Source organism: Aulonocara stuartgranti (assembly GCF_965226115.1).
Source record: "Aulonocara stuartgranti genome assembly, chromosome: 3".
Classification (NCBI taxonomy): Eukaryota; Metazoa; Chordata; class Actinopteri; order Cichliformes; family Cichlidae; genus Aulonocara; species Aulonocara stuartgranti.
Window position 1 is genome coordinate 56,297,126 of NC_138941.1, and position 26,069 is coordinate 56,323,194.

Sequence of the window (26,069 nt, forward strand, 5' to 3'; positions counted from 1 at the left end):
TGCCTGATGCGAAGTTGCGCTGCGTACATCAGAGCATATTCAATCTCCTTCTCTCGCAGCCTCTGTTTCACGTCACGGAACTTGTCTCTTCTGCATTGCAGGTCTGCGCTGTAATCCGGGAAAAAAGATATTTTCTTATTCTCATATGTCATCTCTCCCTTACTTCTAGCCAGTCGGAGGACTTTCTCTTTGTCTCTGAAGTTCAGAAACTTAGCAATGAGGGGCCGTGGTCTGTCAGACTTCTTCCCGACGCGGTGTACTCTTTCAAGGGTAATGTGTGAGGTGAAGTTATCATTCCCCAGGATTTGTGGTATAAATTTCTCCAAAAATCCCACAGCGTCGCGGCCTTCTGCTTGCTCAGGGATGTTCAGTATCCTCAGGTTGGACCTTCTGCTGCGGTTCTCCAAGTCGTCAATTTTGTCTTTGAGTTGCATTGTAAATTTCTCCATTTTATCGACACGGTTGTGTGTATCTTTAATGTCGTCTTCGTTTGCGCTCACTCGCGCCTCCATCTCCTCAACCTGCTCGGAAAGCGCATTAAGAGAGGATTCAATTTTCGTCAGGGTTATTTGTATGTCGGCCGTTTTTTTGTCAATATGTTTCGTGAGGTCCTCTTTAGTTTCTTTGATAGCATTGAGTAATTTGCTAATTGGCAATTCCTCCTCCCCATCTGCCATATTTCTTGTTGCCAATGTGTGCAGGTGTCCTGTAGTTTTGGCCGTTTTCTTTAGTTTTGAGTGTCGCAAATTATAACTTGCCATACAGAAGTTTCTTTAGTAACTTTGCCTCTTGCTATGGTCCAGAATTGTATGAAGGCAAGTCAGGATAAAGATAGATTCCTGGGCCTACCGCCGGGAGCTCACGAATACACGTCTACTCTCGTCCGCTATCAGCCATCTCTAATTTTTCATGTGTCTGAGCGAACACACAAACCCCTTGAGCATCCCTTGGACCACTGTGAGCAACAGCAGACGTGTGGACTGTGGTCACGCCAGCATCGAATCCATCCAAGTTACATGGTTTATTAAAATAATCAAATCACAGCATTTACATTTATGTTAGACTACTTTTAATTAACTGCTTTAGCCGACTTATAATTAACTGGACTGGCCATTGGGCATACCGGGCATTTGTTCGTTTTTACGGGCCAATGGTTTTGTTGTTGTTCTTGTTTTTGTAACGGTATAAACAGTGAAAGGTGGTGGATTGGCCAGATACTGGCCGATGTGTAAAAATACCTGTAAAAACAACTAAATAACACCAGGATCCTTTTCTATGTAGCTGACAGCTGGTAACTGTGCAGGGGCGGGTCTAGCAAAGTTTTGCCAGGTGGGCAGGTAGGGCATTAACAGGGAAAGGAGGGCACAAAGAAATACACATCTCAAACACCGCTGTCACTCCTAACAGTGAGATACAAATCAATTAAAAATAAAGATATCTGTAGCTTTAATTTGAATAATAATATATGCGGCTTTGAGTTTTTATATGTAGCATTTTAAAACTGAACCCAAGTTTTGTCCAGTTAAAAAATGAATAAAAAATGAAAAGGATTTTAACATTTACATTTTCAGAAAGAAAGTGTTTGAACTCAATAATTTCATTCAAATAAATTTTACCTTTGAATGAAAACAGTCAACTCTTGAGCCACAGGGCGATCGTTGGGAGCTCGCCTTGTAATCGGAAGGTTGCCGGTTCGAGCCCCGGCTTGGACAGCCTCGGTCGTTGTGTCATTGGGCAAGACTTCACCCATTGCCACTGGTGGTCAGACGGCCCGGTGGCGCCAGTGTCCGGCAGCCTCGCCTCTGTCAGTGCACCCCAGGGTGGCTGTGGCTACAATGTAGCTTGCCATCACCAGTGTGTGAATGTGTGTGTGAATGGGTGGATGACTGAATGTAGTTTAAAGCGCTTTGGGGTCCCTAGGGTCTAAGTGAAGCGCTATACAAATACAGGCCATTTACCATTCCTGTTATGCAGTTGTAAAAACTTTTAAAAACAAGAATTCAGTTATTAGTCAAATAAACGATAAAATAATTTTCATTTTTTAAACAGATTTGTCCCAGATCTCTAAATTTCAAGTACTTCAGCTCAATACAGCAGAGGATTGGGAGAATGTCATGTGGTCAGATGAAACCAAAGTAGAACTTTTTGGTATAAACTCAACTCGTCGTGTTTGGAGGAAGAAGAATACTGAGTTGCATCCCAAGAACACCATACCTACTGTGAAGCATGGGGGTGGAAACATCATGCTATGGGGCTGTTTTTCTGCCAAGGGGACAGGACGACTGATCCGTGTTAAGGACAGAATGAATGGGGCCATGTATCGTGAGATTTTGAGCCAAAACCTCCTTCCATCAGTGAGAACTTTGAAGATGAAACGAGGCTGGGTCTTCCAACATGACAATGATCCAAAACACACCGCCCGGGCAACAAAGGAGTGGCTCCGTAAGAAGCATTTGAAAGTCCTGGAGTGGCCTAGCCAGTCTCCAGACCTCAACCCCATAGAAAATCTGTGGCGGGAGTTGAAAGTCCGTGTTGCTCGGCGACAGCCAAAACATCACTGCTCTCGAGAAGATCTGCATGGAGGAATGGGCCAAAATACCAGCTACTGTGTGTGCAAACCTGGTAAAGACCTATAGTAAACGTTTGACCTCTGTTATTGCCAACAAAGGTTATGTTACAAAGTATTGAGTTGTATTTTTGTTATTGACCAAATACTTATTTTCCACCCTGATTTACGAATAAATTCTTTACAAATCCTACCATGTGGATTCATGGATTTTTTTTTTCCCACATTCTGTCTCTCACAGTTGAAGTGTACCTCTGGTGCAAATTACTGACCTCTGCCATCATTTTAGGTGGGGGAACTTGCACAATCGGTGGCTGACTAAATACTTTTTTGCCCCACTGTAAGAACAGAAGCACTGTCTGTCCAAAACACAGAATCCAGAAGTTCCATCTGCAGCTCTTTCCTCCAGAGTACATCCAATCGACTGGCCATGGTTGCTGCAATGAGCTCCATTCTCGGGATGGTAAAGGATTTAAGAGGAGCAACACGAGCCTTTCCCATAACAAACGCACAGTGTCGTTCTGAACAGATGTTTTCAATCAGCAGATAGGTCACTGTTCCATACCCATCCTCACTGGCATCACAGAAATGGTGCAACTGAGCACTCGTGATTTCTCCAAATCCATCAGGTTTCAGACAACGACTCACTTCAAACTTGCTCAATAGCTGGAGCTGCTGGAGCCATGTTAACCATCTTTTGGAAAACAGATCTGGTACATTATCGTCCCAGCCGATTCCTTCCTGGCATAGATCTCTTAGGATTTTCTTAGCAGTTAAGACCACAGGACGTCACTTGGTGTTCGCTCACTCTGTGGTAGAGTATCACTTTCTGTTCCTGCTCAAACACAGTGGTGTTTCTGAGTAGCTTATTTGCTTAGCAATTTAATTAACAACTTTTAAATACATTCTTCTTTCATAGTATAATCTTCACGTGCTTCATCCGAAGCACACTTTCTGTGTACTCACTACCTAATTTATAGCCAAAGTATTCACTCACTGTCTCTGTACTGTCTCGCTAGCTTAGCTTAGCTCGTAGCCGACTCATTAGCACCATGGCTACTTCACCTCTCCCTCCTGCACTTTCTTGCTCATTGTGTCAGATGTTTAGTTACTCCTCGGCCTCCTTTAGCAGTAATGATATCTGTAACAAATGTAGCATATTTGCAGCGCTGGAGGCCAGGATTACTGAATTGGAGACTCTGCTTCGCACCCTTCATTCACCCGTAGCTAGCCAGGCCCCTGTAGCTGGTGCAGACGAAGATAGCGTAGGCCCCGCTAGCTGTTCCCCGGCAGATCCCAAGCAGCTGGGGAAAGAGGGCGGCTGGGTCACGGTGAGGAGGAAGCATAGTCCTAAACAGAAGCCCCAGGTACACCACCAACCCGTTCATGTGTCTAACCGTTTTTCCCCACTCGGCGACACACCCGCCGGGGGTCAAACTCTGGTAATTGGCGATTCTGTTCTCAGACATGTGAAGCTAGAGACACCAGCAACCATAGTCAATTGTCTTCCAGGGGCCAGAGCAGGCGACATTGAAGGAAATTTAAAACTGCTGGCTAAGGGTAAACGTAAATTCAGTAAAATCATAATTCACGTCGGCAGTAATGACACCCGGTTACGCCAATCGGAGGTCACTAAAATCAATATTGAATCGATGTGCAACTTTGCCAAAACAATGTCGGACTCTGTAGTTTTCTCTGGTCCCCTCCCCAATCAGACCAGGAGTGACATGTTTAGCCGCATGTTCTCCTTAAATTGCTGGCTGTCTGAGTGGTGTCCCAGAAACGATGTGGGCTTCATAGATAATTGGCAAACCTTCTGGAGGAAACCTGGTCTTGTTAGGAGAGACGGCATCCATCCCACTTTGGATGGAGCAGCTCTCATTTCTAGAAATATGGACAAATTTATTAAACCCCCCAAAATATGACTATCCAGAGTTGGGACCAGGAAGCAGAGTTGCAGTCTTACACGCCTCTCTGCAGCTTCTCTCCTCCTGCTACCCCCCCAAAAACCCATCTCCATAGAGACTGTGTCAGCTTCCAAAAAGACAAAAAACAAACTAAAAACCAGCAACAAACAACTTAAACATAAACAATTACAAAGAAAGAACAATACAGTATCCACATCTGAACCAAAGAGTAAAACAGTGAAATGTGGATTATTAAATATTAGGTCTCTCTCCTCCAAGTCTCTGTTAGTACATGACTTAATAATTGATCAACAAATCGATTTACTCTGCCTTACAGAAACCTGGTTGCAGCAGGATGATTATGTTAGTTTAAATGAATCAACACCCCCGAGTCATTCTAACTACCAGAAATCTCGAAGTACAGGCCGAGGGGGCGGTGTGGCAGCAATTTTTCACACCAGCCTATTAATTAATGAAAGACCAAGACAGACTTTTAATTCATTTGAAAGCCTGATGCTTAGCCTCGTCCACCCCAGCTGTGAAACTCAGAAACCAGTCTTACTTGTTATCATATATCATCCACCTGGGCCTTACACAGAGTTTCTGTCTGATTTCTCAGACTTTATATCTAATTTAGTTCTGAGCTCAGATAAAACAATTATTGTGGGTGATTTTAACATCCATGTAGATGCTAAAAATGACAGCCTCAACATGGCATTTAATCTGTTATTAGACTCAATTGGCTTCTCTCAAAATGTAAAAGAACCCACCCACCACTTTAATCACACTCTAGATCTTGTTTTAACATATGGCATAGAAACTGAACATTTAACAGTGTTTCCTGAAAACCCTCTCCTGTCTGATCATTTCCTGATAACATTTACTTTTACAATAATTGATTACACAGCGGTGAAGAGTAGACTTTATCAAAGTAGATGTCTTTCTGAAAGTGCTGTAACTAAGTTTAAGAATATAATCCACCCACTGTTATCATCTCCAATGCCCTGTACCAACACAGAGCAGAGCAGCTATCTGAACGCTACTCCAACAGAGGTCGATTATCTTGTTAATAATTTCACCTCCTCACTACGTACGACTCTGGATACTGTAGCTCCTGTGAAAACTAAGGCCTCAAATCAGAAGTACCTGACTCCGTGGTATAATTCTCAAACACGTACCCTAAAGCAGATGACTCGTAATCTGGAGAGGAAATGGCGTGTCACAAATCTAGAGGATCATCATTTAGCCTGGAGAAATAGTTTTCTGCTTTATAAGAAAGCCCTCCGCAAAGCCAGAACATCTTACTATTCGTCACTGATTGAAGTAAATAAGAACAACCCCAGGTTTCTCTTCAGCACTGTAGCCAGGCTGACAAACAGTCAGAGCTCTTTTGAGCCAACCATCCCTTTAACGTTAACTAGTAATGACTTCATGAACTTCTTCACAAATAAAATTTTTATCATTAGAGAAAAAATTACCAATAATCATCCCACAGATGTAATATTATCTACAGCTACTCTTAGTACCATTGATGTTAAGTTAGACTCTTTTTCTCCAATTGATCTTTCTGAGTTAACTTCAATAATTACTTCCTCCAAACCATCAACCTGTCTTTTAGACCCCATTCCTACAAAACTGCTCAAAGAAGTCCTGCCATTAATTAATTCTTCGATCTTAAATATGATCAACCTATCTCTAATGATCGGCTATGTACCACAGGCCTTCAAGCTGGCTGTAGTTAAACCTTTACTCAAAAAGCCATTTCTAGACCCAGCAGTCTTAGCTAATTATAGGCCAATCTCCAACCTTCCTTTCATATCAAAAATCCTTGAAAGAGTAGTTGTCAAACAGCTAACAGATCATCTGCAGAGGAATGGTTTATTTGAAGAGTTTCAGTCAGGTTTCAGAGCTCAGCACAGCACAGAAACAGCTTTAGTGAAGGTTACAAATGATCTTCTTATGGCCTCTGACAGTGGACTCATCTCTGTGCTTGTCCTGCTAGACCTTAGTGCAGCATTCGATACTGTCGACCATAATATCCTATTAGAGCGATTAGAACATGCTGTAGGTATTACAGGTACTGCGCTGCAGTGGTTTGTATCATATCTATCTAATAGACTCCAGTTTGTGCATGTAAATGGAGAGTCCTCTTCACACACTGAGGTTAATTATGGAGTTCCACAGGGTTCAGTGCTAGGACCAATTCTGTTTACATTATACATGCTTCCCTTAGGCAGTATCATTAGAAGACATAGCATACATTTTCACTGCTATGCTGATGACACCCAGCTCTATCTGTCCATGAAGCCAGATGACACACACCAATTAGTTAAACTGCAGGAATGTCTTAAAGACATAAAGACCTGGATGGCCGCTAACTTTCTGCTTCTTAATTCAGATAAACCTGAGGTTATTGTACTCGGCCCTGAAAATCTTAGAAATATGGTATCTAACCAGATTCTTACTCTGGATGGCATTACCTTGGCCTCCAGTAACGCGGTGAGGAACCTTGGAGTCATTTTTGACCAGGACATGTCCTTCAACGCACATATTAAACAAATATGTAAGATTGCTTTCTTCCATTTGCGCAACATCTCTAAAATTAGAAATATCCTGTCTCAGAGTGACGCTGAAAAACTAGTTCATGCATTTATTACTTCCAGGCTGGACTACTGTAATTCATTATTATCAGGATGTCCTAAAAACTCGCTGAAAAGCCTTCAGCTAATCCAAAATGCTGCAGCAAGAGTACTGACAGGGACTAGAAAGAGAGAGCATATTTCTCCTGTTTTTGCTTCCCTTCATTGGCTTCCTGTTAATTCCAGAATTGAATTCAAAATCCTGCTCCTCACATACAAGGTCTTAAATAATCAGGCCCGATCTTATCTTAATGACCTTGTAGTACCATATCACCCTATTAGAGCACTTCACTCTCGCTCTGCAGGCCTACTTGTTGTTCCTAGAGTATTTAAAAGTAGAATGGGAGGCAGAGCCTTCAGTTTTCAGGCCCCTCTTCTGTGGAACCAGCTTCCAGTTTGGATTCGGGAGACAGACACTATCTCTACTTTTAAGATTAGGCTTCAAACTTTCCTTTTTGCTAAAGCATATAGTTAGGGCTGGACCAGGTGACCCTGAATCCTCCCTTAGTTATGCTGCAATAGATGTAGGCTGCCGGGGGATTCCCATGATGCATTGAGTTTTTCCTTTCCAGTCACCTTTCTCACTCACTATGTATTAATAGACCTCTCTGCATTGAATCATATCTGTTATTAACCTCTGTCTCTCTTCCACAGCATGTCTTTATCCTGTCTTCCTTCTCTCACCCCAACCGGTCGCAGCAGATGGCCGCCCCTCCCTGAGCCTGGTTCTGCCGGAGGTTTCTTCCTGTTAAAAGGGAGTTTTTCCTTCCCACTGTCGCCAAAGTGCTTGCTCATAGGGGGTCATATGATTGTTGGGTTTTTCTCTGTATCTATGAAGTGCCTTGAGGCGACTTTTGTTGTGATTTGGCGCGATATAAATAAAATTGAATTGAATTGAATTGAATTGACTTAGCATTCCAAGAGGATCATACATAGAACTGACAATTGAAAGGATTCCTCTTCTGGTGAGCGGTCTGTCCTTGAGCACAATCTTGAACTTAAAAGAGTCTGATTTTATGCACCACTCCACGCCCAAAAGTCGCTCGATCATTGAGGAATCCAATTCCATGTTCAACTCTTTCATTCCTGTGGCTCTGTGACTTTCAGGAATTGATTCCAGCACTCCAGGATTGTTGGTGATCCACTTTTTGAGCAGAAATCCTCCTTTGGCACACAAAGAAACCACCTCGTGGTACATTAACACTGCTTCCTCATCCGTTTCAACGGACACAAGACAATCGTCCACATAAAAACAGTGCAACAACTTCTTCACAGCTTCCTCACTGTAGAGATGTCCAAAGTCATCCGCACACTTTCTGAGTGCAAAGTTGGCACAACTTGGTGACGAAGTTGCCCCGAAGAGATGTACATTCATCCTGTATTCAGATGTTGGTTGTTCCAGATCACCTTTAGGCCACCAGAGAAATCTCAATAGATCTTTATCTTAAGCTGGAACCATGACTTGATGGAATATGGATTCAATATCTCCCATAATTACAACTGGCTCCTTCCTGAATCTTGTGATCACTCCTATTAAAGAGCTTGTAAGATCAGGTCCTTGTAAGAGTTGGGAGTTTAAAGATGTTCCATGATAACTCACTCCACAGTCAAACACAACTCTGAGTTTCTTCTTGGTCGGATGGTAAACACCATGGTGTGGTATATACCACAGCTTGACATCATTGCGATTGATCTCCTCTTCCGGGACCTTTTCAGCATATCCTTTAGCCAGAAGCTCATTCATGAAGACTTTGTACTCAGTATGAAACACTGTGTCTCTCTCAAATCTCTTTTTTAGAAAGCGCAGATGTTGTTGAACAACTTTCTTATTGTTTGGCATACTGATACTGGCATTCCGAAAAGGTAATGCTATCTGGATATGACCACCCACATATTTGGCAGAGTTAGTCACTATTTCCAGAAATCTCTGATCCTCTCTTGACAATCCAACCTGCTCATCAACTTTGCTGTCAGGAAAGTCATTCTTGAACTGTTGCTGCCAAAGCTCCTCCAGCGTGACAACAGAAATTCTGTTGACTGTAACTTGTGGATGCTTCTGATCACCTGTAGCTTCACAGTTTCCTGAAAGTGGTCCATTGATGGTCCAGCCAAGCCTTGTTCTTACGGCATACGGTCCTCCATCAACAATACACACCACTTCCAGAGGTTCCAAGGCTTTGGGAATGTTTGTTCCAATCTGAAGTTCTATTCCTGCATTTATTTGAGGCAAGGTTATGCGTTTTAAATGTGCCCATCCTTCAATATCTCCTGGTGTTGTAATATTTCCTTTATGTACAGGCATGGACTCCTGTGTGTACACTTTTGGCAGTTCCAGAAATTCGTCACCACAAAGAGCGGCAACCTCCAGTCCTGATAAAGTGTTGCTGCTCACAATTCTTTCCTGGCCCTTGGTTCTGAGGAGGATGTTTCCTTTCCTTCCCTCAAGGTGAAGTCTGCGCATCAGACTCTCAGTGCAGAAAACTGCTGATTATTTTTCATTTCCATTTCCGCAGGCTTAGGTGTACTCTCCACAACTTGCATAGTGGTGGCAAAGCTTGTTCCTTTATTTCCAGGTCTGCCTTGATACTTGGCTTTACTCATTCCTTTTCAAATTCAAATTCAAATTTTATTTGTCACGTACACAGTCATACACAGTACGATATGTAGTGAAATGCTTGGACAACTGCTCGTGACCTAAAGAAAACAAAAAAGGAAAAGGCTATGAATAAGATAGGAAATAAATATGAAAAATTAAAAAGGGTAAATTTAACTAGGAAGCAATAAAATATAAATTAAGGTTAAAAATGAAATAACTGTACAACACAAATTAGAATGAAGGGTAAATTTAACTGGGAAAGAATAAGATAAAATATATAAATTAAAGTTGAAAATAAAATAACTGTACAACAAAATACACAATATAGAACTATATAAGAATGTATGAAGAAATATAAATATAAATATATATACAATAACAGCAGCTGTACAAGTATTAACTAGAAATGAAGAATATAATGTCCAGTGTTGTACAATCCACATTATGTCTTGTGCAGTGCAAATATGCTTAAAGTGATTTAAGTGATGAAGTGAAAACAATGTCCAGAATGTCCAGTGTGTGTGTAAGAACTATATGTGTGGGTCAGTACTGTGTGGTGGTGTGATTGAGAGACCGTATCGCCTGCGGGAAGAAGCTCCTCCTCAGTCTCTCTGTGTTGGTCTTCAGGGAGCGGAATCGCTTTCCTGACCTCAACAGAGAGTACAGTCCGTTGTTGGGATGGCTGAGGTCCTTCACGATCTTCCTGGCCTTGGTCCAGCACCGCCTGCTGTAGATTGAGTGCAGGTCAGATTTTGTTGATAAAGAAAGCGGAGAATCTTGAATATTACCGAATACAGGATCAGTTAATATTCTTATTTGCTTCTCCAAAAAGTCTGCAACATCCATAAATTTGGCTCTTCTTTTATGCCTTTCTTGCAGGTCACAAACATGGCTTCTCCATTTGTCCCTAAATTTATACGGCAATTTTTTAATAATGTTCCTCAGCATCCCTGAGGAACAAACTGTAGTTCTGAAGAGCTTTTACTTCCTCTGTTTTAATTGATGGCCATGAAAGTGCCTTGTCCAGATATGCAGCTGCGACCTTCTGTTCATCGCCATAGTGCTCCTTTAACAGTGATTTGGCCTTGCGATAACCACGATCTGAGTTCATTTGTTGACAGCTTCTCACCAATTCCTTTGCATGGCCTCTTGTGTACTGTTCCAAAAAATATAAACGATCGCTGTTATTTTTCGTATTGCACTCAGCTGCATTCTCAAATGCTTTAATAAATGAATAATATTGAAATGGATCTCCATCAAAATGAGGTATTTCTCTCTTTGGTAAAGAAAAGAGGCTTTGTTGTTGGATTAAGAGTGTTGTTATTTCATTTTGTTTAGTCATTATTCCAATAACATCATTTTGTGGTTCCAGTTCCACCATACCATTTGTATGACAGTCATTTTGTCCATTTGCATCAGATGGGTTTGAAGGAATAACTGAATATTGTCGAGGATGCTTATTTTGAGAAGATTCAGTCAGCACGGCTTGTTGCATGACACATTCCTGGGTTTTATCTTTTCTCCTGTTTTGAGTTTCAGCATTAGTCAATGAATTTTGCTTTGCAGAAATGTGAGGTATAAATTCCAATGCATCAACATTAAGAGTTTGTTTAGATCTTTCACTGGAAATGTATGAATTCATTCCATCTGAAACTTTTAAAGATCCTTTTTTGCTTGTTATACTTTGAGCTTTAAGGACATTTAGTGTAGCCATTTTTCCAGCAATTTCAGTGTCCAATTTTAGCCTTTCCTTTCTTTTACGAAGACGTTCCTCCTCTTCTTCCAGTACATGTTTCTCATCCAATAATTTCTGCTTTATCATTAAAGCTGCCAACTCTGCCTCAGCTTTCATACGAACAGATGAAGTTGAAGATCTTGATGAAGAAGTTTTGTCGCTTTCAATATTTGAAACACTATCACTTGGCTTGATATCATCCTCCACTTCTGTCTCACTATTTGATGCAACATTGTTTTCCAATAAATTGATTTGCTTTGGACAAACAGCAGGATTTGGTTCTCTTTGATTTATCCAGTTTTGAATTTCATTTAAAAACACATTGGTGTATTTCATGATGCTTGAAAACCATTCCTCTTGTTTTATTACTTCTTCCTCTGGCACCAAAGACAACACCTCAACATGTGAACTTGAAGCCTTTTCGCACAGTGCCTTTAAATCCACCAAATACTGCTTAATTTGAGAAAGATTTTTATTGTGTTGCATGAGCGCTTTCATTTTTTGTATTAGTCCTTTCATTTTATTGACATATATTTTGCATTCATTTTGTAATTTTTCGATTTTATTCAACAATGCCTTTCCAGTCATTTTTCTTTCTCTCTTTCCCCCCAAATCATTAGAGGAACAATCATCACCACCTGTTTGACTCATGATTTTCCCGTTTGTTTGTTCGATTTTTTATTTATTTATTTATTTAATCTTCAGTGATCATCCATTAAAACATATATCCACTGGAAGCCACAATAGACTTTGACCATAAAATCCTTTCAACGTAACGGCACTTTAATTGTCCATTTGAACGTCATCCAAGCAGCATAATTAATAAGACGCAGCGCAGACATCATTCCAAGAGCGCAGCCAAAACGTTGCACATTTAACCAACATTCATTCCATTCAGTGTCTCCTCTTGAACATCTCAGCGCTAATGCAATGTGGCTTCCTTTTCCACAACCAGACATGCACAGGTATTCTTACCTGCGCTCCTCAGAATTGCGTCAGGTGTGTCGGTGCTGCTGGGCTCACTCATTCAGATGCGCTGCACTTACTTGGCGTCTTTCAGGTTCCTTGATCTGATTTCTTTGATCCTGCTTGCGGCTTGGTTCTCCAGAATGCCGTTTTTTGTTGACTAAAGATGTAGCGACTTCCACAGTCGCTAGAGGCCGGGGATGGAGCCTGCCTATTTGCCTGACGCGCTGTCAACTTTACGCAATAATGCCAGAGGTGGAATTGTTTGCTTGTTTATTAAAGTGCTTTGAGAGTTTACAGAGTAATGTCATCGGCTCCTGATTCAGACTCTTACAACGTCACAGGCTCTAATATAACGAAGCGAAACATGTTGTGCAGCGGTCAACAAAAACTACGGCTACCCAGCCCTCCTCCCTGTCAAAATCAAAACCAGTGAATGACAGACTGACAACGCCCATTTATGTCACCGCTAGCACCCACGTGACTCCCATAACAACCAAACAAATAAAAACCCGGTGATCATCAAAATTCAATACATTCAATTATGGCTCCTACGAATATGGTTACGAAAGAGAATGATAGGATTGCTAGTACGATATTCAAAGAGTCCAGGGAAGGCAAACTACTTACACAAATATGTAATGACGCATCTCTTAGGGATTTATATAGGATCTTAAATCCTCAGACAATTCATTTTACAAGGTTTGACTCATTCTCTAGGATTTATATATCTTCCGAGATTGTAGCTTTAAGATATAATGATTTCGTAACTTTGTGTGGCACTGACCCCCCTTCCACTTATTGGAAATTAAATACGAGCTGTCTAAGTGACGGGGCACTAGTTTTGGCATTAAAGGTAGAAATTGAGAAAGTTTTGCAACTTAAAAAACTCACAACATCTGATGTACAATTGTGGGAGATACTGAAAGAACGGATGCAAAACTTTTTAAAATTTAAATGTACAGAAATAAATTATGCAAAAAATATAAAGTATAACGAACAAGTAAATCAATATATATCGTTGAAGAATAAAAAATTTAGAAAAGAGGATGAAGAGAACAAGATTGAAGAACTTAAAGTCAGTATTGAAAAAGTAAACAATGAAATATTATTTAACATACAAAAATCTATGGGAGGTGATATAAATGGTAATAAAGATTATATGATTGGTGCTAACCAAAAGAAACGTAATAATGATTTCATTTCTTCTATAAGAGATGAGGGAGGAAACTCCTTTGTAAAAGAAGTAGATAAAAGGCGAGTTATCAAGGCTATGTGCCCATATGTTCTCTCCGTTATCTACAAAAACAAGTGCAGCAAAATACCTGTTAAGTAAAATAGAGCCTCTGGACTCCATCCAATATACCCCACTTTTAGGAAATATTACTAAAGAGGAGGTAGAATGTGCGATCAGTCAGTTAAACATAAACAAAACCCCTGGTTTAGATGGGCTTCCGTCCGAATTTTATAAAATAGTTGTGAATGAAATATCCGAATTTTTAGCCACTGTTTTTAATGAAGGCATGCATGAGGGAACTTTGGGTGATTCCTTTTATAATGGATTAATGTGTTTGCTATATAAGAAAGGGGAAAGAGATAATATAAATAATTATAGACAATTGACAATAATGAATGTTGATTATAAAATATTTGCTAAAATAATTATGAATAGGTTTGAAGAGGTATTAGATAAAATTATAGAAAAAGAGCAAACATGTGCAATAAGAGGTCGTCTGATGTGGGATAACTTATGTACTCTGCGTGAAATAATTTATAGTAGAAAAGATACAGAATTTTTTATATTAAGTCTCGACCAAAGGAAAGCCTTTGATTACATCTCCCACTCTTATTTGTGGGAAGTAATGAAAGCGTATAATATGCCTGAAACCTTCATCTCTATGATTAAAGTATTATATAAAAAATCCCTTGTCCAGATAAAAGTAAACGGCAGACTGACCGAACCCTTCCGTGTCGAATGTGGAGTGAAAGAAGGATGTCCTTTAAGCGCAGCCTTATATGTTCTAGCAATAAATCCGTTACTTAAAACAATCAATAGTGATAGCCGTTTTACTGGATACATCCTAAATGACACCTACAATGTGACTGCCCTTGCTTATGCGGATGATGTCTCTGTAATTATTAAAGATCAAAAGGAGCTACCAATACTTAAGGATTTGCTAACAAAATACGAACAAGCTTCTGGTGCTAAGCTAAACAAGGAAAAGACGAAGGAGTTTGGTTTGGACTAAACTTAAAATAACCTGTAATTGCTTTAAAAATTAACAAGGAGATGACGATTTTAGGTATTTGGATTACTAAAAATGATCCATGTCTTTTGAATTGGAAAAAGAAAGAGAGTGAAATAGAAAACGAAGTAGCTGAATGGGACAATAAAAATACAAACTATAAAGCGCGTGTGAATATTGCGAAAACACACGTAGTCTCAAAGTTGTTGTTTCTGGCTACTGTCTTTTCCCCTCCTCACAAAACTGTTATTAAATTAAGTAAATTGTGTACCAACTTGATTTGGGGGACAAACCGCGAAGTAACACAGAGGAAATTAATGTATAAAGGAAAAGAAAATGGAGGATTAGGAGCGCCAGATCTTAGCATTATTTTGATGATTCCTTTTCTAAAAAATGTATATGGCGCATTTGAGCGGAGCACCCACTGGATCCAAGGGAAGAAAGCTTTGTGGAAAAAAATGAAAGGGGGAGCCCGAACGGGAGTGCCATACTTTAAACTTGTGTTTGGGGATCTTGTGGATCAGTGGAAATTGGATGGCTTAAATATTTTACAATTAAACTCAAAACAGATGTAAAATAAAATCAATCTAAAAAAAAATGAAGGTATGATACAATATAAGGCTGTGGAAAAAGAAGAAAATCAGAAAATAGTTAAAAACATATATGACAAAGTAATATCCGAGAACATGAGAGATACAGTGTGGCTTATCTCTGTCGGACGTCTCCCAGTAAGAGCTGTGGTTCTGTGGAGTTGCTTCGTTACTACTAAGAAATGCCCTATGGAGAATTGTGATGAAGACGAAACTCTTGATCATCTTTTGATATCGTGTTACAGGACGGTTGAAATAAGAAGGAGGATGGAAAAACTAGGTTTTAATATTGAAAATAATATAAAATCAGTAAGATACGGTTTGTTTAAAGAAAAGATGAGTGAAAATAAAAGAAGATTGTTTTGGCTGGCGATGTGCGTTATAAATGTACACATATGGAAAACAAGGGCTAAAGGTGTTATAGAACAAAAAGTGTTAAGTAGTTTCACCGTATGTAAAAACATTGTAACTGAGCTGAGAAGAAGAAAAACGAGAGATATGAAATTAGGAAATGACTTGCCGTGGGAGCTTTTATTATTGTAATATGTAAAATAAGATGCGAATAATTTGTGCATGGTGCTTGTATTATGTGTAATTGTGAATTTTGATATTTAAATAAAGTGATTTAAAAAAAAAAAAAAGAAAGGGTGGCAAAGGACTCGGTAAAGGAGGCGCAAAGCGTCACCGTAAAGTTCTCCGTGATAACATCCTGGGCATCACTAAACCGGCCATCCGCCGTCTGGCTCGCCGTGGCGGAGTGAAGCGTATCTCCGGTCTGATCTACGAGGAGACCCGCGGTGTGCTCAAGGTGTTCCTGGAGAATGTCATCCGTGACGCCGTCACCTACACTGAGCACGCTAAGAGGAAGACTGTGACCGCCATGGATGTGGTGTACGCTCTGAAGAGGCAGGGCCGCACCCTGTAAGCAAGTGTACTCTCAGAGGTTGTGAGTGGCTCTTAAAAGATCCGTTAGTTGGTTGAGGACAGTCGCTGGATTTTCTTTAGCTTTCTCAGTCTTCTTGGCCTGGATGTTGGGCAGCACACCACCCTGAGCTATCGTCACTCAGCCCAGCAGCTTGTTCAGCTCTTCGTCGCTGCGGATGGCCAGCTGCAGGTGGCGGGGGACGATCCTGCCTACATATGCTATTCTACGTGCTTTTAAACCATTTAAAATTACAGCTCATAGTTTTATATGTAACTTATATAATGCTAAATTACTATTAAACAAACAGACAAGTATTTTAGACTTTAGTTTACTTCAGCCATATTCCATATAAAAATAGAGCCATAACAAAAGAATATGACTTTACGGACTTAACAACATTACTTCAGATATAGTACACCAACATCTGTTATATTTTGGCACTAAGGGAACACTGAATGACCTGGTGGTTTTTGTCCATAAAACTACTCATCTAAGATTATCGCAAAGTAAAAGATCTCTCAGCAAAACTATGCAATATTTTAGGCACTACTTCCCCGATCAAATCAGTCAGCTGGGATTTTTTTTCTTCTAAACATGAACTACAGTTACAGAAACAGACATGGACTACTGGTGCCCCACACAACAACTCAATGTCCACTATGTGAAGCAGCCAAACACATGCCTTCTCCTCTCGGTAACCGAGATAAACTGGTGGCATATTGGTTTTACATATTTACTGTCCAGTCTCTCCTGGTGGACATGGCATACAGCAGCATTGTTTAATCTCATTTGAGTCATTGTTACTATGTGCATATTAGTATTGTACAGCACTTTAAAAACACACCTGGTAGACCAAAGTGCTATATAAATAAATAAATGATGATGATGATTGTTGACCTTAGCCATGTTTTTAGTCTTGTGAGAGCACTGAAGCTTCTTTCAGCCTCAGCCGAGGATACTGGGATGACTGAAAGCAGCCCGACAATTGTCACGATAATAAATACTAGTTAATCTATAACAGGGGCAGATCTAGAGAAATTTTTTAAGGTGGCAAAGAAATTAAATGTTGTGGCAAAATCAAAGCCTTTTTTCCCCCAAACACATGCAGGTGGTTACATATGGTTTAAATTATTTTTTGGAAAACAATCACATTGTCACATGCTTAAATTACACAATGTCAGAAATCTACATTGTCATGAACAAAAATTTAAACCTAATTTTTCATGATTTGTTGGATTAACCCACTGAGATCTGCAATACAACCGGCCATTTTTGACTCCTTTTGAGTTTACGTTTGTATTTCACCCTCAAATTGTTTCATTTTATTTTTTTCCCTTGCCTTGTTTGGTGTCATTCTTTTCAGCTCAACTGGATTTAGTGGTTTTTCCTCACTGACATACTGCATTAGTATTACTGAAATCACATGGATCTTAAAATCCTAGTAGTATTTTTTACAATAAAGAACAAAAAACAAACAAAAAAAAAACGACATGTTGAGTAAATGTTTATAACTTGAAATGCAAATATAGGTTTAATATAAATATGACATTCTTGAGTCACCAACATTAGACATAAGTTTAACAGCCTCCGTAAACTAATAGCCTGGCTTGAGGCTGCTGTTTTCTCTGACAGTTCAATCAAAATTAGAAATGCTACTCTGGGAGACTGAGAACTTAATAGTAAATGGTCTGCATTTGTATAGTGCTTTATTTAGTCCTTAAGGACCCCAAAGCGCTTTACACTACATTCAGTCATCCACCCAGTCACACACATTAAGACACTTATGATGAATTCAACGTTGATGCCAACTGTAGTTTCTAGTATAGAAACAGCAAAAACATTTAAGTGCGAATACGACATTAATATAAAAACAATAAAGGACCGAGCTCTTGATAGGAGTGAAGTGGCTCTGAAAAGAGCCGTTGTTGGTAGGAGAGCGTGCAGCTTAAGCTCTCTCTCCGCGGATGCGGCGAGCCAGCTGGATGTCTTTAGGCATGATGGTGACCCTTTTGGCGTGGATGGCGCACAGGTTGGTGTCCTCGAAGAGTCCGACCAGGTAAGCCTCGCTTGCCTCCTGCAGAGCCATGACAGCAGAGCTCTGGAAGCGCAGGTCGGTCTTGAAGTCCTGAGCGATCTCGCGGACCAGGCGCTGGAAGGGCAACTTGCGGATCAGCAGCTCGGTAGATTTCTGGTAACGGCGGATTTCTCGCAGAGCCACGGTACCGGGCCTATAACGGTGAGGTTTCTTGACGCCTCCGGTGGCCGGGGCGCTCTTACGAGCAGCCTTGGTGGCCAGCTGCTTCCTGGGGGCTTTGCCGCCAGTAGACTTGCGAGCGGTCTGCTTGGTTCTTGCCATTCTTCGTCTCTTTTCTTTTAACTGTGCTAACAGCAGAAAATGTAGCAAACAGACGAGACTCGCTGCTCTTAAAGTGTGTGACTGGCTGTGACGCGGTGCCGCTCCGGCTCGTGATTGGTGAGGGGCTCCACGTGGTGCTCAGCACCGTTCAGAGGAGCACGGCCCCGCCTCAGTGTGTGCCTCTCATTGGAGAAAAGTGCATTGAATATGCGCGCTGCCGCAAGCCTCTCTGCGATTGGTGCGTGACGAAGCTGCGCGCGCTCTGCGGAAATATAAGCGAGGCTTTGAGCTGATCGGGCCACATTTTCTCTTAGTCTCGATACTACGAAGAGAAGAACCTGTCAAAATGAGTGGGCGCGGCAAGACCGGAGATTTTTTCCGGTCAAAAGTAAACAAGATGGCGTCAGGCAGCGGGTCGAGTAAAAACGACTTCCGTCGGAAATGGGACAAAGACGAGTACGAGAACCTCGCCCAGAAACGTCTGGTGGAGGAGAGGGAGTACGAGCGGCGAGATGGAAAAACTGCGCCGCCGGTCAAGCGGGACCTCCTGCATCACCGGGACTACAAGGTGGACTTGGAGTCCAAGCTGGGGAAGACCATCATCATCACCAAGACCACACCGCAGGCCGAGATGGGCGGGTATTACTGTAACGTGTGCGACTGTGTGGTCAAAGACTCCATCAACTTCCTGGATCACATCAACGGCAAAAAACATCAGAGGAACCTGGGCATGTCGATGCGGGTGGAGCGCTCGTCTCTTGATCAGGTGAAGAAGAGATTCGAGGTGAACAAGAAGAAGTTGGAGGAGAAGCAGAAGGAGTACGACTTCGAGGAGCGCGTGAAGGAGCTGCGGGAGGAGGAGGAGAAGGCGAAGGTGTACAAGAAGGAGAAGCAGAAGGAGCGGAAGCGACGGGCGGAGGAGGACGTGGACTTCGAGGAGGACGAAGAGATGGCGGCAGTGATGGGCTTCTCTGGCTTCGGCTCGTCCAAGAAGAGCCACTGAAGCTCCGCCTCTCTCAGGCAGGAAGCAGGTTTCTGCCCCGCCCTCTCTACATCAGGCGGAGGTTCGGACTTAGGCGGAGTGGCATTAATGTGGCTAGTTAATAGGTATGCCCTCATTGTCATCTGTTGTGATTTTATTTTGAAAGGATGCTTCCTGTTATGCTGCAGAGTGCACGCGAGAGTTCAATAAACAAAGTCACCTTTTGGTGTGATGTTCCGGTGAAAGCCGATGCCCCACGTGTGATTATTCCTCCGTCTAGACAATATAAGTATCTTCAATATTCATGCAGATTCCGCTGGGAGACCCGTCTCTGCTAACAGGTTATGGGCCCAGGAAAACATTGAAGCTACGCCAGGGGAAAGTTTACCACCAGAAAAGTCGCAAAGTACAGCGTGTTCGGTGAGGACTAGCATGCTAAGTTAGCACCATGAGTAAGCGTGCTGGTGAACCCAGTGGCCGATGGGCAAGGTTGGTTTTTGACGGAGATGAGGAGAATTATGAACTTTGGGAGACAAAATTTTTGGGACATCTTAGATTACAAGGTCTAAAAGACACAATATTGAAAAGTGATGAGGACGACGATAAGAATGCCCAGGCCTTTGCAGAGTTAATACAGTTCCTGGATGATAAGAGTTTATCGCTCGTGATGAGAGAAGCTGCCGATGATGGACACGAGGCACTGAAAATTAAGAGATTATTATGCGGGAAAAGGTAAACCAGGAATTATCAGCCTTTATACTGAACTGACTTCTCTGAAGAAAGCAAGCACTGAGAGTGTCACGGAGTACATCATACGCGCAGAGACATTTATTACAGCCCTGAGAAATGCTGGAGAGACACTTAGTGATGGTCTGCTTGTAGCGATGGTGTTAAAAGGTTTACCAGAAACATTTAAACCTTTTTCCGTTCACATTACGCAAAGTGAATCAGAAATCAAGTTTGCAGAATTTAAAACAAAACTCCGCAGCTATGAGGACACTGAGAAAATGCGCTTAGTGGAACAAGAGGATAACATCATGAAGGCGAGAGTGCAACCCAGCGTGAGACCAGCAGCAGCTGCTAATGACCACAGGAGAGACATGTCAGACATAGTGTGTTTTAAGTGTGGCCAGCGGGGACACAAGGCCAGAGCATGCCACTACAAACAGTGGTGCGGTCACTGTAGAAGCAACACCCATCGAGAGTCGACTTGCAGGAGACGACAACGCAATGATGAAGCACGCACAGCCTCGGAGGAGGGCGGCAACGCAGAGAGCGACGACACCTATGTCTTCCGGATGAGCGATGACTACGAGGAACCTCAACAGCGACAGGACATCAGGACCAAAGGCCTGATGGTGGATACTGGCGCAACATCACACATCCTGAATGATAAAACAGCATTCAAGAAATTTAATGACGACTTCCAGCCGGGAACACATTGTGTGGAATTAGCTGATGGCACCAGGTGTAAAGGAGTGGCTGAAGGCAGAGGAGATGCAGAGGTGTGCTTGATAGACAGCAGAGGGAGACAGTGTAAAACAACACTGAAAGACGCTCTATGCATTCCCTCATTTCCACAGAATATCTTCTCTGTGAGAGCGGCCACCACGAATGGAGCCACTATCATCTTTAAGAAAGGAAGGAACGTCCTTCAACACAGAGACGGTACAAAGTTCTACATCCATGAGCACAACAGACTTTATTACCTTGAGACTGTAAGTGAGTATGATGATAAGTGTAATAATTGTTTTGATGTGCAGACATGGCACGAAATTTTGGGACATTGCAATCATAGTGACATTCTGAAGTTACAAAATGTGGTTGAAGGTATGAAAATCAAAGGGAAAACTGACAACCAAAGTTTGAACTGTGAGGTGTGTATTCAGGGAAAATTTGTCCAGACTAGGAATAGAAACCCTGACAGAAGAGCTGAGAAACCTCTCGAGCTGGTACATACGGATCTAGCAGGGCCGATAGATCCAGAATCACGAGATGGACACAGATATGCATTATTGTTTACCGATGACTTTTCCGGTGCAGTATTTGTATATTTTCTCAAAAACAAAAGTGAAACAATGCAAACAACTGAAATCTTTTTGGCCGATACAGCCCCACACGGGAAGGTAAAGTGTATCAGGTCAGACAACAGCACAGAGTTCATGGCAAAGAGTTACCAGGTATTGTTAAACAAACATGGAATAAGACATGAAACTTCAGCCCCATATTCCCCTCACCAGAATGGTACAGCAGAACGTGGCTGGAAAACACTTTTTGATATGGGAAGGTGCGTGCTTATTGAGAGTGCCATACCAAAAGAATTATGGACGTATGCAGTTCAAACAGCGGCTATTGTGAGAAACAGGTGCTTTAACAACCGGACAGGACAGACACCTTACTTTTTGCTGACTGGGCGGAAGCCCAATCTATCCAGAATGCGAAAGTTTGGGTGTGAGTGTTATGCTTACAAGCAAGACAAGGGTAAGCTGGATTCTAGGTGTACAAAAGGGATTTTTGTAGGCTACGACAAAAACAGTCCAGCATACAAGGTTTATTTCCCAGACAGCGCTAAAGTGCAAAAGTTTAGGCTGGTTAAGTTTGTAACCAAACACAATGAGGAAAAGCAAACACAAACTGATACGACATCTGAGGATGAGGACATACAGGTGAGGGAGAGACCAAACATGGACAGGGAAAGCCCCAGTACCAGTTCACAGGAACCAGATACTGACAACCAACCAGAAGTGAACAGTCAGATGCCACTTAGTGATGAGACTGAAAACTCCAGAAGGTATCCTTCTAGAACAAGAAAGAGACCAGATTATCTAAATGATTATGAGTCAGGAGAAGACATTGATGATCAAGTGCTGACTAACATAGACTACTGTTACAGACTGATAAGTAACTCACCCGTGACATTCAGTGAAGCTGTAAAGTCACCCAACTGTAAAGAGTGGAAAGCAGCTATGGATGAGAAAATGCAATCCTTAAAAGAGAACAACACCTTTACCCTAACAATCTTACCTGAGGGAAAGAAAGCAGTGGGGGGTAGATGGGTATATGTGAAGAAAAACAGTGGTGATGGATCAGAAAAATATAAAGCACGGTACGTAGCTAAAGGTTACAACCAGTGTTTTGGGATAGACTATGATGAAACTTTTTCTCCGACTGCTAACCTGACAAGCATAAGAGTATTGATGCAGTGTGCAATACAAGAAAACCTGATTTTGCATCAGATGGATGTAAAAACTGCATACTTGCATGCACCAATAGATTTTGAAGTGTATGTTGAGCAGCCAGACGGCTATGAAGTAAAAGGAAAAACAGATGAGAAACTGGTCTACAAGCTGGAAAAGTCACTTTATGGGCTTAAACAGTCAGGCCGAAACTGGAACAGGACATTACATGACTATTTGATAGAGAACGGTTTCATGCAGAGTCCTGTAGATCATTGTGTTTACACAAGGAAAACAGGAAAAGAAAAAGTGATCATGATCATATGGGTTGATGATATTATTATTGCAGCCAGTGATGAAAGGGTTCTGAAAACTGTGAAGGGAATGCTAACTACAAGGTTCAAAATGAAAGATATGGGGAATCTCAAACATTTTCTTGGTATTGATTTTGAGCAAACCAAAGACTGTAAAAATGTCACAAGAGAGATATGTAGAAAACATACTGGAAAGATTTCAAATGCAAGACTGTAAACCAAGATCAACTCCTTGTGAACAAAAGTGGAACTACAATGATGATGCTGAGAAAATGAACAATGTCAGAATGTACAGAGAGGCAGTAGGTAGCCTTATTTACTTGACCTCTTGCACACAACCAGATTTGAGTTTTGTTGTAAGTAAGCTGTCACAGCACTTCAAAGAACCAGCTGTGGAACATTGGACTACTGTGAAACATGTTCTAAGGTACCTGAAACAATCAAAAGACAAGACATTGTGCTACAGGAAAAGTGACAAAGATTTGAGAGTACAAGGTCACAGTGACTCAGACTGGGCTGCAGATGTGACTGACAGGAGGAGTACTACAGGTTACTGCGTAAGCCTGAATGAAGAAGGTACTTTGGTGTCATGGCGAACAAAGAAGCAGCCAACTGTTGCCTTGTCAACTTGTGAAGCAGAGTACATAGCTTTGGCAGCAACAACACAAGAATGTTTGTACTTGACACAACTGTTGCAAAGCATGTATGAGCATCAAAAGAGACCGCCAAAGATTTTTGAGGACAATCAAGGGACTATTGCATTGGCAAAGAATCCTGTTAACTAACAGAGGTGTAAGCATATCGATATAAGGTATCATTTTGGGAGATCAACAGTTAATGCTGGAAATTTGATATTGGAATATTGTTCGACAGGTCTGATGGTGGCCGATGTTATGACAAAGCCAGCAACAAAGGGGAAGTTATTGAAGTTTGAGAAATATATGTTTGGAGTGTAAACAAATAGTAAAGAAAAAAACTGTTTCTTTTGGAATGCATGTAAAGCTGACAATGTGAGTGCAAGTGGGGGTGTTGAGCTAGTTAATAGGTATGCCCTCATTGTCATCTGTTGTGATTTTATTTTGAAAGGATGCTTCCTGTTATGCTGCAGAGTGCACGCGAGAGTTCAATAAACAAAGTCACCTTTTGGTGTGATGTTCCGGTGAAAGCCGATGCCCCACGTGTGATTATTCCTCCATCTAGACAATATAAGTATCTTCAATATTCATGCAGATTCTGCTGGAAGACCCGTCTCTGCTAACATTATTCACAGCCAGACTTTTATTTTGTTAGTCCATTCAGATGTAATCAGCTGCTTCCTGCCGCTTACTGGATGCTGATTAAGTGTTTCTTGAATCCTGCAAGCAGTAAATACAACAGGTCAGAGGTCGGACAGGAAGTAGCTGTCAGCAGTGAGGTGTTTGATTTCCTCGGGTTTGTGTTTGGGCTTCTTCACAGAAAGTTTTGATTCAAACACACAAAACGTAAAACTTTATTTAAAGCACAGCTCAGACAGTTTGATCCCCGTCTGTATCAGCCCCTAGGCATGCTGGGAAATTCAAATTGTAATAAACAGTTTTTGTTTTTGTTTTTTTGTTTTTAAAAAAAAGAGAGACTGGAGGCAAAGCCAGAGCTAAGGCTAAGACCCGCTCATCGTGTCCACAGACTGCTGCGCAAAGGCAACTATGCGGAGCGTGTGGGAGCCGGCGCCCCCGTTTACTTGGCGGCTGTGCTCGAGTACCTGACCACTGAGATCCTGGAGCTGGCTGGCAACGCAGCCCGCGACAACAAGAAGACTCGTATCATCCCGCGCCACCTGCAGCTGGCTGTGCGCAACGACGAGGAGCTCAACAAGCTCCTGGGGGGAGTCACCATCGCTCAGGGTGGTGTGCTGCCCAACATCCAGGCTGTGCTGCTGCCCAAGAAGACCGAGAAGCCCGCCAAGGCCAAGTAAACGCAAAGCGCTCGGCTTCACCAACAACAAAGGCTCTTTTAAGAGCCACACACTTCTCTCTAAGCAAACATTCTTCTTGATGTTAATGTGTTTTTATCAAGTTGTATACTGGGAAATGTAGATTATGCATATTGATTTATTTTGAAATGTGCGTTCATTCATGTCATCTTACATAGTCACGGACTGAAATCCACCTTCAAAAAAATACTGTGAGTGCTTAAGCAGAGTGTTTGTTTTATTCACAAGACCAAAATAGAGGGTCTTAATATAAAGTCAAAATAAAACCAAAGCAAAATGCTCTCTGTCTCCTGCTGTGTGGTTAAGGTTCAGTATCACTTAAGCTGCCAAAATGAGTGGACGCGGAAAAACCGGAGGAGTAGTTGGTTATGTAATCATGCCCCCGTATGCCCCATTATCGTTTGCTTCAAACTTCAGCAGTCTATGGGTGAGACTTAAGTACATCGGAAACGGGGACCCCCCAACCCGTGATTATGTTGCTGAAGAGCTGTTATTGCAAACATCATGGCTGAATGTGCAGGACATATACTCTTTCATTGCTCTGCCCAGTAAACGGGATTTTGAGCTGTGTTTCACCCAAGAGGCGCCTTTACGTCGCTTCTTAGAGATCTCTCTTTCCAACGCATCGCATCCGAAATGGAAAGACTGGCAAGTGGAGTCTTCTGTCCAGGTCGAGGTAGTGACTCTTGTTGTTAAATTCTGGACTGGAAGGATTCCAGACCAAGATATCGAACTATCTCTTAAAAGGCACTGCGAGATTCTTCAACCCCCAGTCAAGCCAGTGGATAAATTCGGATTCTGGTATGGAGTCCGAAAATACAAAGTTCGGATGCGTAGAGATGAAGCTGGACATATAATCTCCATCCCTAATTCCATCTCGTTGGGCCCCTATAATGGCAGGATTATTTATCCTGGCCAAACGGTGAGGTGCTTCATCTGCCAAGGTCCAGACCACCAGGCGAGAGAATGCCCCACTGTCAAATGTTGGAAATGTGGTGAGTTGGGCCACAAGGCTAAAATTTGCCAAAACGAAAGTGAGTGCTCACTCTGTGGTGCGAAAGGGCACACTTTCTTTAAATGCCCCAAGTCCTTCGTGAATATA

General features: G+C 41.8%; 4 protein-coding genes across 4 annotated transcripts in view; 2 read left to right on the forward strand and 2 right to left on the reverse strand.

The window, feature by feature from the left end:
* The window catches only part of LOC309701696 (histone H4), a 74,857-nt gene that overhangs the window by 7,269 nt on the left and 41,519 nt on the right, over positions 1 to 26,069 (reverse strand). The window lies entirely within an intron of this gene.
* LOC309698549 (histone H4-like) lies at positions 12,401 to 16,170 on the forward strand (the record flags this gene model as incomplete). The annotated part of the gene is made up of 2 exons (XM_082521070.1): positions 12,401 to 12,408; positions 15,888 to 16,170. 2 exons carry the CDS (start codon positions 12,401 to 12,403, stop codon positions 16,168 to 16,170), a joined length of 291 nt encoding a protein of 96 aa, XP_082377196.1.
* On the reverse strand, positions 18,109 to 18,526 carry LOC309692372 (histone H3.2; the record flags this gene model as incomplete). The annotated part of the gene is made up of 1 exon (XM_082510773.1): positions 18,109 to 18,526. One exon carries the CDS (start codon positions 18,524 to 18,526, stop codon positions 18,116 to 18,118), a length of 411 nt encoding a protein of 136 aa, XP_082366899.1. The 3' UTR covers positions 18,109 to 18,115.
* On the forward strand, positions 18,786 to 20,620 carry LOC309703896 (zinc finger matrin-type protein 2-like). Its single transcript, XM_082528807.1, has one exon. It carries the CDS (start codon positions 18,873 to 18,875, stop codon positions 19,527 to 19,529), a length of 657 nt encoding a protein of 218 aa, XP_082384933.1. The 5' UTR covers positions 18,786 to 18,872; the 3' UTR covers positions 19,530 to 20,620.